The following is a 14,351-nucleotide window of genomic DNA, read 5'->3' as shown; positions in this document are numbered from 1 at the left end:
TGCCTTGAACTCCCTCATTCTAGAGCTAAAATTGCTCTTTGCCCTTCTCTCCATGTTTTTCCTTGGAAAAACCTAGGAGTCAGTTCATTCTCCAGGTAGAATTCCATTTAGTTCAAGCCTCATGTTAATGTCTGTTGGAGAGCATCAAAAGACCTTAGAGCATGAAAAAGTTGTGTTTTTTTCCTAACACATTTTCAGATGGTCTCCTTCCCTTGCCTGACTGATGGATGAGTGCCAGGACTCACAGAGCCCAACCAAGCCAGAGGCCTCCTTCCCACTGAAGCAAAGACAAGTTCAAATATTAAGGACCCCGGAGTGAGACTCTCTCTCCTAGACCCCCAGGCTTAGAAACAGCTTTGCCCCAGAAGGCCCACAGACAGTTACGTAGATAGAGCCCAAGTCCAATCAGCCTCCCAAGAGAGACCCTGCCAGCCAGGACAGCTCTCACCATTGGGCATGAGCTCCACCACCAAGGTCGGGTAGGCGATGTTGGTACAGCCAACCTTGGTGCCGCAATATTTCTCACACTCTGAGGGGACGGTGCAGGCAACTTTCTCTGAGGAGAGATGAAGAGTCGTGTCAGCAAGCAGACATCAGAAATGTTTCCAGGATTCACCTTGTTAAGCAGGCGTGCATGCTAGGTGCTCACTCATGTCTGACTCTTCGAGACCCCATGGACTGTAAACCAGCAGGTTCCTCTGTCCATGGGATTTTCCAGGCAAGAAAATCATTGGTAGCCATTTCCTTATGCAGGGGATCTTCCCAACCCAGGGATCTAATGTGCGTCTCCTGTATCCGCTGATTGGGCAGGTGAATTCTTTACCACTAGCGCCACCTAGGACAGCACTTCAAACAGGACATTCCTGCCCACAGCCCTGAAGTGGTTTCACAAAGAATGCAGCCCCCAAGAAGCCCTCCTATGCCATCCCCCCACCTTGCCGGTCCTGACCATCCCAAGCTCTGCCTGGGGAGGAAAGACAGCTGCTAGGCAGAGGAGGGAAAAGCAAAGAAATGCTTAGGGAGGAAAGCAGAGGGAATAGTCCCCATACTTTAGCTAGCTACAGATGTGAGAATCAGACCATAAAGAAGGCTGAGCACCTTCAAATTGTGGTGCTGGAGAAGAGCCTTGACAGTCCCTTGGACTGCAAGGAGATAAAACCAGTGAATCCTAAAGGAAATCAACCCTGAATATTCATTGGAAGGACTGATGCTGAAGCTGAAGCTCCAGTACTTTGGTCACTTGATGTGAAGAGTCAACTCATTGGAAAAGACCCTGATGCTGGGTCAGATTGAAGGCAAAGGAGAAGGGGGCGACAAAGGATGAGATGGTTGGATGGCATCACCAACTCAATGGACATGAGTTTGAACAGACTCTGGGAGATGGTGAAGGACAGGGAAGCCAGGCATGGTGTAGTCCATGGGGTCGCAAAGAGTCATACAGGATTTACAAGCAAACAGCAACACACGCCATAACCTGGCGGTGGGGGGGGGCGGACACAGAGCAAAAGATGAGTAACCGTTAGCCAGAAGAAGCCTTGACTAGAGGCACGTCATGACTTCAGAGAATCTGCAAAAGGGGAAACTGTAACTGTCCGTGTAAAGAACCAGGGAACACAATTACACAAGTTCTGTGACCTCAAGTCACTCAGTGTCTGGGGCAGGGGGACAATAATGCTTTGTAATCATGGCAAGAAAACAAGAGGGCAGAAAAAAGGAAGAGGGAGCCATGGGGGTTTTTGAAGTGGGAAAGAGAGGTTGGCGAGTCCAGCAGGAGGTGTCACCTGTGAACAGGATGCGGCTTATCATCCCTGGCATCACCATGAGGAACATGGGCAGCAGCTTCATGTACCCACACATGATGCAGCCAGCCTTCACGTGTGACATGTTTTTGGCGGAGAGGCAGCGCTGCACAATGACCTGCCAGGGAAAGCCCAGTGAGGGGGGGCGGTAAGCAAGAGACCCCCACAACATGTCCTGACCACCCCAGCTCCCACCACCACCCCGGGTCATCAGCCTGGCGCTCCCACATCACCAAGACTCAGCAGACCTCAGACCACAGGAGCCTGCCCTGCCTTCCCCAACCCCACAAGCTGCACAAAAGGCAGGAGGCTCTGCAGCACCCTGGGCAAGACCCTCTCATCCCGGGTCCAACAGCATGGGTACCTGGTCTGTGCACCAGTACCACAGGGAGATGATGGTCAGCCCAAAGATGAGCCCAGGCCAGGGCAGGTCTCCCTTGAGAGGATCGCGGAAGATGTGGAAGGAGTCAGCCCTCGGGGTGTAGCACTCTTTCTTGACGGTGGTGTTTCCATAAGAGGTCACAGTTGGAATGGCGTTCATGTATTTTGTCACAAAGGCACCGTACCCTCCCACTTCGTGGAAAGCTGGAAAACATTGGTGGCAAAAATCAACTTCCTGAAACTCTCAGCTCTTCACAGCAGCTTCTTCTGCGGACACCCGAGAAGCCCACAGCCAGCACTTGCACTGCGCAATCTCGTCCCATTCTGGGCCTCAGCTTTCTCATCCATAGAATGGGATTATTAACCCTGCCCAGCCCCATCAGGGACTACTGTGTGGGTCCAAAGCAATAACCCGTGAAAGTACTGCAACCACGAGCTTCTTTACAAAGGGCGAGTATTTGAACTATTAAAAGATAGACCTTCGTTTTGAACCAGATTCCGAGATTCTGCTTTGCCCCTCACCACCTGCTATCTGCAGTGGCCTTTGGGGTCCTGGACACGGACTAGGCCTCTCCCCACATCCCAGCAGTGTGGTGGGATGGAAAAGGATGGGTGAGGAAGTCGGGGGTGCTGCTGCACTTTGGCTGTGGGAAGAAGGTATTCCAGCCCCTGCCCTGCGGAATAAGGCTTTTCTTTCTCCTCCCCCAGTCTCCTGAGGACACCAAGGAAAACCAAATGGAAGCTCTTGGAAAATCCAGTATAGAGAGAGAATAAGAGGCTTCACAGGACACCCAGAAAGCATGGGCCCCCTTAAAAGTAAAATGGTGTTTTATATCCTCCCATAACAAGTACCTCTATTTGCAGGGTTTTCGGTCTTCTCCTTAGGATTTTAAGACAAATAAAATTTCAAGACTGGGGGGATGGGGACTACAGAGTTGCTGTTTTTTTTTTTTTTGTCAAATAGGGAAGTAAATAAGAAAATGGTCATTTCACCAAAAAAAGGACATTTAACATTAAAATGTAGATGACACAATCCAAGATTTAAGATATGACATTTAAATATATTTAGTCTGATAGATATTTAGCCTTATCTTCTTTTTTTTTTTTTTTGGTCCAGTTTTTCTGTGGAGAGAAGACCATAACATCAGAGGCCCACCCTGGGGCCCACTAGCCCAGACTGTGTAGAGAGAGCAGCAAGGAATCCAGATGTTGCCTGGGCCAGACCCAATCTGAGACCTCCAGGGCTGGGGAAGGTGTCCCCCGCACACCCACGGTGATGGCCAATCCAGGCCAGTCCACTTCCCCAGGGAGGGCAGAGTGTGCCCAGTTCACTGCCCAGGCCAGTGGCCTCTAACTCTGCCTCCCCACCTCCTCAGCCTGCCCCTGCCCCACTTACCAAACCCAGTCAGGATGAAAGACCCCAGGAGCATAATCACCGTCTGCAAGGTGTCTGTGTAAATCACAGCCGCCAGGCCCCCTAAGAGCAAAGGATGCGATGCGTCTGACCTCAGGAGGGAGGGCACCCCGTCGGCCCCCCTCCCCACCCCACCCTCTCCCCGACGCCCACCCCTCTCCCTCTGCACATCTGCACCCTCAGTCTCCCTCCTGCCCTCCTTTGTCCTGTGACAGCTGTCTGCCACCCACATGTCCCAGTAGCTCCACTTTTCACAGAAAGGCTGGGAAGGCCTTGGAAAGAAAGCTTCTCCCTATTTGAGGATGGAGAGTTTGATGTCATGGTTTAAGCCAGGAGAAGCATCCACCACAGACAGAGCAGGGAAGAGCAAAGAGCTGACAGCTCACAAGATGTCTGGGGACATGAGCAAATCAGCACATTTCACAGGCTACTTGCATGTCCACTCTGTTTTCTCAGACCGTCTGAACAACTTGTCCCCAACACTATGGGACTCCAGCTCGGCACCAAGTTCCATCACCGACCCTGCCTGCCCCTAATCAGAGTAGAGCAACACCTCTGCAAAGGTGCCCCCAATGGCTACTAATGTCTCCAGCTTCTCCAGTCACATCTTGAGTCTTCCTCTAAAATCTGTGTGTGCCCCTCACCCCCTGTCATGTCAAACCCAAGGTCTCTGTAAAATGACTTTCAAGACCCCCACATTGTGACCCCACTTCAGCCATCAGGTCTTACCACCTACACCCCCAACCCTCGACTACTTCCCGCTGAGCACCCTCCTCCCGCAGGATGCAGCCACTTGCTCACCCTGCCCAGCCCCGTCACTCCCACTCCTGACTCCCTGTTCCTGCCTCTCCCTGCACCTGGCCCTCCCGCTCTGCTTCTCCTGACTAGGCCAAGCTCTCTCCTGTTCCCACAAACACTGGATTTTTCTGGGGCACCTACAACTGTTTCCTCAAACTGTCTCCTGCGTGGATCTCTTCCTCCAGAGGAAAAGCCACGTCTGCTCCTTCCTTTCACCCTTCAGAAGTGCCTAACCCTGAGCTGGGTTGGGGCTGATCCATTCAAGGGGACTCACCTGTGATTGTGTAAAGGGCGGTGATTGCCAATAAGATAAAGATGGCCAGGTAGAGATCCAGGCCCAAGGCCAAGTTGATGAATATGGCCCCAGAAAAGATGTCTGCCTGGAAGGAGAGGAAAGGTGGGTTTGGGGTGAGAGAGACCAGCTGAGGCACGTCCATCAGCTGCAGGGACAGGTAGGAGGGCTTGGAGAGGTTAGCAGAAACCGATTCCTAAGTCATGTTGATGCCTGTGATTTCTGGGGCCCCACGCTGGCCCACAACCCCTTAACCTTTGACTGAAATTTCACAATTAGTGGTTCATATCCTTATCCCCAACTGAGAATATGAAAGACAAACAGCGCACAATTCCATGTATATGAGGTTTCTAAAATAGTCAAACTCATAAAATCTGGGGCTGGAATGCCTGTTACTAGGGGCTGGGGGAAGGTGGAGTTGTTAATCAACAGGCATAATCTCTCAGTTAAGTAAGAGGAATAAGCTCTAAAGATCTGCCCCACATCGCACCTGGTCAACAGTATGTGTTGTACACTCAGAATCTGTCAAGAGGTTGGATGGCAAGCTAAGTGCTGACCACAATAAAAGTAAAAATAAAAAACAAAAGGAGGACTTCCTTGGTGGTACAGTGGATGAGAATCCACCTGCCAGTGCAGGGGACACTGGTTCAATCCCTGTCTGGGAGGATCCCACAAGCCACAGAGCAACTACTGAGCCTGTGCACTGCAGCTACAGCAGCCCAGGGGCCTAGAGTCTGTGCTCTGAGATGAGAGAAGCCGCCGTGATGAGAAGCCCATGGGCTGCAACAAGGAGAGGCCCCCACTCACTGCAACTAGGGAAAGCCCGAACACAGCAATGAACACCCAGCACAACCAAATAATAATAATTAATTAATTAAAAATAAATAAAACTAATGAAATAATAGAAAAATAAGAATATGTATGAAAGAACAAAAGGATATGAACATCTGAAAGAGAGTCCTGCTCTATTCCTGAATTTCCCAAAAAGCTTTATTCAAAATGATAATAAATATTCCATGATTTTAAAAAAAAGAATAATTCTGTAAAAGAGACCTGTGAAATTCTGAATTAAATGAAGTTAAGGCAGTTTCTTTACCACACAACTTCTCTGAGCCTTCAGTACACTGTGAATCCCCAGGAGGGAAATGTAGTCAACGACCCTTAACAAACTCACTCAACTGTGGAACTCTGTGTGCCAAGAAACAACTATTAACACCTTGAGGTGCCTCACAACCCACTTTGTGGGCTGCTGCTGTGAGCTGTTACCCTTCATTTACACCTCAGTGTAAAAGGTTTATCAGATCTACTCCCAAATACAAGTGTGAGGGCTGGAGTCCGTGAGAGGGAAAACCACCCTTACCCTGGAATGGAGAGAGATGTAAACACCACCAAAATTTTATCCTTTGTCTAGATGGGATCCATCTGGATTCAAACACAGCCAGAGCATCACCAAGAACCTCCTGTGTGGCAGGCTTGGTGATAGATGGCTTTATCTAGATCGGAGGCGCCCAACCTCTGGGCCAGTACCTCCTGTCAGATCGATGATGGCATTAGATTAGAAATAAAGTGCACAATAAATGTAATGCACTTGAATCAACTTGAAACCATCCCCTGCCCCTCAGTTCATGGAAAAAGTGTCTTCCGTAAAACCAGTCCCTGGTTGCTTGGGGACTGTGGATCTAGACTATCTCATGTAAGTTTAGGGGGAATCACTCCCTCTTCACTCCTGAATTCACTAGTGCTTGATGAAGTTATTTTTCTCCCTGCCTCATTTAGCGCCATAAAGAACTTTCTACCTGGCTGGTTGGTGCAGTTAAACCAACAGAGAGCCCTGGAGTCACCCAAATTGGGTGTTCATGTGTTCTCCAAAATACTACCTGCTGCTGCTGCTGCTGCTAAGTCGCTTCAGTCATGTCCGACTCTGTGTGACCCCATAGGCGGCAGCCCACCAGGCTCCCCCGTCCCTGGGATTCTCCAGGCAAGAACACTGGAGTGGGTTGCCATTTCCTTCTCCAATGCATGAAAGTGAAAAGTGAAAGTGAAGTCGCTCAGTCGTGTCTGACTCTTTGAAACCCCACGGACTGTAGCCTACCAGGCTCCTCCATCCATGGGATTTACCGAGCAAGAGTACTGGAGTGGGTTGCCATTTCCTTCTCCACCAAAATACTACCAGAAGGACAGTATTAAGGGATGATGGTGGTGAACCTTTTGTTTTCAAATCTCTAGATGCAAAAGAACTAGGCTTTCCCTAGATGCAGTGCAAGGACTGTTTTATTGCATAAAACTGAACACATTTCAGAGCATGTAAGGGGCCACCCAGTCAGGCCCTGGGGAAGGGCGCCCTTGCATCTTCTCTCGATTCTTTTTGTCCCCTCTACTCCTCCTCACAGCTCCTTGGGGCCTCCAGTGGCTCAGGTCCCACCGACCAAATCTTCTATTCCCTGCCTCTTGGTTGGCAGAGAGCTCATCTTATACCAACTCCGAAGTCGGGCCTCCTGAGGACCTAGTGCCTTAGCTCCCGGCAGATTCTCTAGTCCCAGGGCACCTACTGTCACTGTCTTCCCTGGAAGAGGAAGAGGGGCTGATCCAGGACGTGGGGAGAGAGATGGTGATTTAAAAAGAGACCCCTGCCCTTACGGTTGGTGGTGAGAGGACCTGGGTTTTATGCCCAATACTGCCAGGATAGGTCTGAGTGACCCTGGATGAGACATTTCACCTGTCCCTGTCTCAGTGTTCTTCTCTTTAAAGTGGGAAGTTCTGACTCCTGGGGCTTGTGATTCTTAGTGGCTGGACCTGGAGAGGATCTGCAGCTGAGGAAAGCATTCCCCTCCCAGGTCTGAGACCTCTTCTACCTTGCCTTCTGGAGCAGCTAAGGCTGAAGAGGAAGAAAGAGCCCCTGCTGCACAAAACCCTCGCTAAGGGTGAAAAGGCCACTCCTGCTAGACTCTGCACTCTGGGCCACATGGAACTGTGGTGAGTGTTCACAAAGTCAGTCTCTCCCCTCTGAGGCCTCTAACTATCACTAAAGTTATTTCAGTTTGAGGAGTTCCATTCATTGGAATGCTGTTAAATGTGCACACTGTAGATTCAGTGAATTAGCTAATAAGCATAAGTGAGCTATAAAAAGATTACAAGGCTGTTTCTCCTGCCTTTAAAATGCCCTTGGTTGATTTTCCAGAGGAGTTAATTTGTAATGCTTTATGACAACAAGCCATAGCAGACTATGATACCCTCATTAATATTTGCCTTGCCATCATTAGTCACCAACAAGTAACACAATTCCTAAAATAACATTATAAAACAAAGTCTATAGAGACTGTGGGAAGTGTTGGGCTAATCGAAATTTTGCTCTTATAATATGCACTGTTTCCAGTTAACAGGACAGATAAAGAATTTCAAGAAAAACTCCCTCATGAATTGGAAAAAACTCTCCCTTGAAAAATTCTTCCTCCTATGAGTCATTCTTAACTTCAAGAATGAATTCTCTCTGCCCTTGGAACCCTGAAAGTCAGCAGCTGTGACCAAGGACATGATAGCTAAGCTTATTGTTAAGCCTAGGCACTCTGACATGTCTTGGGGTCTCTTAAGTGCCCACACATTTCTCCACTTCATAAGAATAGTTTTTCCTCCATTTACAGTTGACCAAGGACTTTTAGATACATACGTTGTTCTGATTCTCAAAACAAAGTAACAGGACAAGTAAACTGACTCCACTTTATAGATGAGAGAGAAAAACTCAATGACTTGCTCAAGGGCTAAAGTCCAGGTTTTCCATCTCCAAATCCAATGACTTCCCACAACATTCAAAGGTAAATGTCTTCCTTTTTGGAATATTTTCTGCAGAGAGTAAGGTCTTTTTTTAATTTAAAAAAATGTGTCTACTTCTTTTTAAAATAAAATAATTATGTTGTATGATTTCAAAACAATAGCACAGAAAGTTATACATTGAAAGTTAATACAGTCTTGCTTCTATCACTAGACCCAAAGATGACCACTGTTGAGAGCCTTTCATCCACCAGAGGATTTTTAGGTGGCTGGCTGAAATCTGTATATCAGCTATTATGCTCCATAGCCCCTAAAAAATAATTGTGAAGGTGGAAATATGGGGAAATGTTTACAGTTTGATACTAAGAAGGGGGAGAATGACCACAAAATGGCTTGCATATTCTGAATGCAGATCTCTAAAGGAAAACACACACTATAGGCCAAGTCAAACTGTGAAAATGTCTGTGCCTGCCATAATTATAGGGTTATGGGTCTTTTCCCCTCCAGATTTTCTTAAATGCCATCATTATATTTTTCTTACAGTTCCAAAGGTGAGGAAACAGAAATTTAACAATACAATATATTCCCTATGGAGATATGAATAATACACATTTTATAGTAAAAATATTCTTAAAATAGACCAGAAGAATACATACCAAGTTCAAGATAATGTTTACCTTTTAAGAAGAAGGAAATGGGGTCAAAAGGTTATAGATGAGCCTTATCTATTATATTTATTTTTTTAAATGATAAGCTATTTAGATCTATAGAATCTTGGTGGTAGTACTAGCTATATTATTTTTTTATACTTTACTGTATGTTTGAAGCATTTCATTACTTTTTTATTCATAAAATTTGAGGACTGGATGCAGAATATACCACCAGCTTTGATATAAAAAAACTTGCCTCTAATCCTATGAGATCAATTATTTCATAGCTTATCCCAAATTGCTTCTTCTCTAAACCCCTCTTAGCCCTTACTAAAGAAGGAAGGAAGGAAGTGAGGGGGTGGGGGACACAGAAATTTTTCCCAATGCTGCTAAGCAAAACCAACTTGAAGTGAACTAGACATTTATGGTCCTCTGGGTGTTCATCAGAAGGACTGATGCTAAAGCTGAAACTCCAATACTTTGGCCACCTCATGCGAAGAGTTGACTCATTGGAAAAGACCCTGATGCTGGGAGAGATTGGGGGCAGGAAGAGAAGGGGACGACAGAGGATGAGATGGCTGGGTGGCATCACTGACTCGATGGACATGAGTTTGAGTAAACTCCGGGAGTTGGTGATGGACAGGAAGGCCTGGCGTGCTGTGGTTCATGGTGTCGCGAAGAGTTGGACACGACTGAGCTACTGAATTGAACTGAACTGAAGACCAGGGGCCAGCAAACTTTTTCTGTAAAGGCTCACTTCATACGTTTTAAGCTTTGCAGGACATACAGTTTCTGTCCAACCTGTGCAAAGTCATCTACTGTTGAAGCATGAAAGCAGCAAAAGATGATACATCAATTAACTGGCATGACTGTGTTTCAATAAAACTTTATTTGCAAAAACAGGAAGATGGATTTAGCCTTTGAAAGCTTGACTGAACAAGCTCTATGGAACTCACAAGGAACAATAAACTACAAATCCAGTTGGAAACCTTCTTAGAGTAACTAATCTCATTAGCCTTGGGCAGGTTATTTAGTCTTAGTTCTGATGGTTTGAAATTCTGTGGTTTTACATGCATGCATTTGCTGCCCATTCTAGTCCGAGCTATATCAGAGTACCCAGTAAATTTTGCCTGACAATGAGGTTTGAGATGGAAAACCCAGTTATTCAGATTTCTCTACTTGTGAGTGAATGCACAAGGTGATAAGCATGCAAAACTTAAGCAAAAGCCAAAGCTCTTATTTTCAACCAAAGATACAGAATAGATAGCCAAGTTGCTATAGACGTTTATTACGGTTGTGATTTGTGATAAGAGTCTCAGGAAACATACACAGGGATGTTTGGTCATCACAAGTAATTCATAAAATGTCAGGCTTTATCTCAAGTGATCCTGTACATTTGAATAAGAGACATGATGCCAGGAAATCTTACAGCACAGACTGCTTCTCCGAACTTGATAAGGCAGGGTGCTAGGGTGGAGTGGGTGGACGGGAAGGAGCCTATAAAATTCTCAGGAATCACTCAGTCACGTCCAACTCTTTGTGACCCCATGGACTATAGTCCACCAGGCTCCTCTGTGCATGGGATTTTCCAGGCAAGGATACTGGAATGGATTGCCATTTCCTTCTCCAGGAGACCTTCCCAATCCAGGGATGGAACCCGGGTCTCCTGTATTGGCAGGCAGATTCTTTACCACTGTGCCATCAGAGGAGCGCATGGAGGAATAATCAAGTCTGGGTCTCAGAAACTCCGAGTCCAGAAGGACATGGCCAGAAGATGGCAGCCAGACTCAAGGCTCCAGGGCACCGGTGGTCAGTGGCCCGGGCCGCACCTGGGACACTGCCCCTGAAATGCATTCCACTTTTTCTCTCCTGTCAGTTCCATGCCTGCTGGACCCCAACACCCTCCCAAAGCCTTCCTGTCAGGTCCCCGGATGTTCCCTGTCTGAACATGGACCCCAAAAGGCCACTCTTCTCTTCTTATCCATCAGAAGCTACCCATGCCTCCACACACACAATAGTGATTAATCTCTGTTTGTGTGCGATGACCACCTTATTTTAATTAATGATTCCTTTTGTCCACAAGCCCTGAACTCATGTGCACCTTAATGTGAGCTCCCAGCGAGTACAGTCACTATCAGTGTAATTCTTTTAAGGATTTCATGCTCTGTGACCCATGGTGAATCTGAAGTCAGGCTAATTTTTAAAGACAAAGCTTTGCCTGTCTGGCCTTCCCTGTCCCTCCCCACTGCCTAAATGGCCCACCTTCAGACCCTTCATGCACCCAGTGTGAGCTGACTTCTCCCTTCTCCCTTCAAATCCCACTCTCAGAGACGTGGTTATATTGGAAGGTCACTTAACTGGCTATTTTACTTTTCCCCAAGGTCTTGAATTTTGATCCGTTTATACTGGACTTAGAAGACCCAGGGGACATATTGTCTAAAGTATCAGAGACTCTGCTTCTCAACCTAGCTCTGCTATTATTTAACCCCACAAAGCCCCTTCTGTTCTCTGGTCCTCAGTTTCCCCACTGAAAAATGGGAGCATCCATCATAGAACTAGATAATCTATCCCACTCTGTTATCCTATGTCTTCATGTCTTTTCCCATCCAAGCACAGTGCAGAATTGTGAGAATACAGACAATGGAACTAGAGAAACCCAGACTCCAGTCTTGTCTTTGCCTACACTAGCTACACGACTAGAGACAAATTACTCAATTTCTCTGAGACTCAGTTTTCTCTTCCATGAAGGGGAAAACAAGTAAAAATCCCCACCCATGCCATACTCTTATGAGGACTAGCGATGGAAGAAGTCAAGCCCCTATTGGAGACTAAATAAAAAGATTGGCACAAAACAAAAGGCAGAGGTCATCCTTCATATGCATTTTTCAAGGGATCACTGGCTCTGGGCATTGGGTGGACATTGGACAAGGCCTCCAGTAAGCAGCACCAGAAATCACACAGAAAGGGTGCAAGTTGCTTCAGTCATGTCTGACTCTTTGTGACCTTCTGGACTGTAGCTCGCTCAGCTCCTCTGTCCATAGGATTCTCTAGGAAAGATTACTGGAGTGGGTTGCCATATTCTCCTCCAGGGAATTTTCCCAACCCAGGGATTGAATCCATATCTCTTATGTCTCCTGCACTGGCAGGCAGGTTCTTTACCACTAGCACCACCTAGGAAGCCCACAATCCATACTAAGTACTATTCAAAAGTAAAATTCAGAAGAAGCCAAGTGCTGGGGAGAGGATGGACTCCATCAGGATCTGAGCTGAGGGAGGCTGCCCCTCAGGTACCTGTGGGCTCCCACATCCAGGAGGTTTAATCAGTAACCTGGACTATAGGTGAGGCGACTGGGAAGGCAGACAGAGAGGCTGAGCCCTGAGCTTATTTATATGACTGCTGCTACATTGCTCCAAGGGCAAAGCTCAGCCAGCAGACTTTCCCCCACCTGAACTGTGGACTTGGAGAAGGTTGGCTTCCAAGAAAGGGAATGCCGGTGCCCCCTTCTACATGGTCACTAGACAGGTGCCACCTCACAAGCTGAATCAGGGAGCAAGGAGCAGTCCCCATCAGCTTCTACAGGTGCCAGGGTCACCTCTGCACCTTTCTGCTTACATTCCTTTCCCCCTCTCGCCCCTGCCCTCCCCTCCTTCAGGAAGCCTGATTTCTCCACTCCTCCTAGCAACTCCTAGTCCAGTCCATACATACCAGTCTCTAAGGAAATAAGACTGAAATGACTGGGGTTTTCATCTTGTAACTAAATCCTTGAGGCATCTAGTTACAAGTGAAGGAGTGGAATCATCACACAGGCACCAGTCAAGGGGAGCATCCCCTGACGTCAGGAAGCTGGGGAGGGAGAGGACAGGGAGGCTGGGTGTCAGCCCCAACTCCAATCAAAGCCCTACGGGCCCAGTTCCTGAGCCCATGTCCCCGGTGAGACCATTCAGTCAGGACATAACAATCACTTCAGTGGTTCTCGGAGAACCAGATGTCCATGTGCAAAAGAATGAACCTGGACTCTACTTCACATCATATACAAAGATCACTCAAAATGGATCAAATACCTCAATGTAAGAGCTAAGACTATAAAACTCTTAGGTACAAACATAGCATTCAACCTTCACGATCTTGGATTTGGCAATGGATTCTTAGAAATGACACCAAAAGCAAGAGCAAAAAAAGAAAAAACATAAATTGGACTTCGTCAAGACTTAAAACTTTCATGCATCAGAGTACACTAAAGTGAAAAGATAACCTACAGAATGGGAGAAAATATTTGCAAATCATATATCAGATAAGGGTAAGTTATTCAGAATATATAAAGAACAATTTCAATGCAACAACAATAAGACAACCCAAACAAAAAAAAAGTATAAGAATGTAAAAGGTGATAATATAAAACAGAAAAATTATTGTGGTAGTCTGAAAAATATATATATATATTTCTTCTAGAGAAAGAAAACAGTCAAATGCCAAGTGTAAATTTCATGTGAACCCTGATTCAAGCAAATCAACTGAAAGAAGACATTTTTCAGATAATCAGGAAAATCTGAATATGGACCAGGTGTTAAACTACCTCAAATAAGAAATTACTATAAATCTTGTTAAGCATGATAACAGTGTAATGGTTACGTGTTTTCAAAAGTTAAAAGTGCATTCCAAAGAATCTACAGTGAAATGACATGATGTCTGGCATTTGACTTAAAATACTACTGAGAAAAAAAGGTGGAAAGGAAGAGATGAACCAAGAATGGCAAAATGTTGTTCACTGTGAAAGCCAAGTGACAAGACTAGGTCCAGATTCTGACCCTGACAGGGTATAAAGGCTTACAGCTTTATGTCAGGGCCAGCCCTCAGGTATCTGTTACTTCCTTTTAATCTTCTACTAAGAACAGCTTTCACCTTCTTGAACCACTTATGTCTTCAACCTTCCCCACAGTAAGCGGGCCTGTGTGTTCACTCCTTGATGTGTGAAATAGGACTTTACCCTCAGAAGCAAGAAGGGCTAAGGGACCGAGTTAACAGCAACACAGCACTACCCTTTGTGGGCCAGCATTTGCTGAGGAGCAAGAGCGGGCAGGTTCTGAGCCAGCCAGCGCCCAGCTCCTGGGGTGGGGACTCACCGAGATCTTGGTGAAAATGTACAGCACCAGGGACAGGACAGACAGGTAGACCTGGATCCGCTGGCCTCCAAATCGCTTCCGCAGGTACTCCGGCATCGTCACCACCTGTCCGGACGGAAGGGCGGTCACTG

The 14,351-nt window shown here is 46.6% G+C and overlaps 1 protein-coding gene across 1 annotated transcript in view; it reads right to left on the bottom strand.

Moving 5' to 3' along the window:
• The window catches only part of SLC5A1 (solute carrier family 5 member 1), a 54,920-nt gene that overhangs the window by 15,947 nt on the left and 24,622 nt on the right, over positions 1 to 14,351 (bottom strand). Inside the window, exons 5-10 of the mRNA XM_040251156.1 lie at positions 14,221 to 14,325; positions 4,667 to 4,772; positions 3,577 to 3,657; positions 2,164 to 2,384; positions 1,782 to 1,917; positions 449 to 556 (exon numbers count right to left, since the gene is read on the bottom strand). Coding sequence (XP_040107090.1) covers positions 449 to 556; positions 1,782 to 1,917; positions 2,164 to 2,384; positions 3,577 to 3,657; positions 4,667 to 4,772; positions 14,221 to 14,325 — 757 coding nt within the window. The remainder of the gene's footprint in view (positions 1 to 448; positions 557 to 1,781; positions 1,918 to 2,163; positions 2,385 to 3,576; positions 3,658 to 4,666; positions 4,773 to 14,220; positions 14,326 to 14,351) is intronic.

Source organism: Oryx dammah, unplaced genomic scaffold (genome assembly GCF_014754425.2).
Source record: "Oryx dammah isolate SB20612 unplaced genomic scaffold, SCBI_Odam_1.1 HiC_scaffold_12, whole genome shotgun sequence".
Taxonomy (NCBI): domain Eukaryota; kingdom Metazoa; phylum Chordata; class Mammalia; order Artiodactyla; family Bovidae; genus Oryx; species Oryx dammah.
The sequence above is the reverse complement of the archived record's forward strand: the minus strand, read 5'-3'. Positions and strand labels throughout refer to the sequence as shown.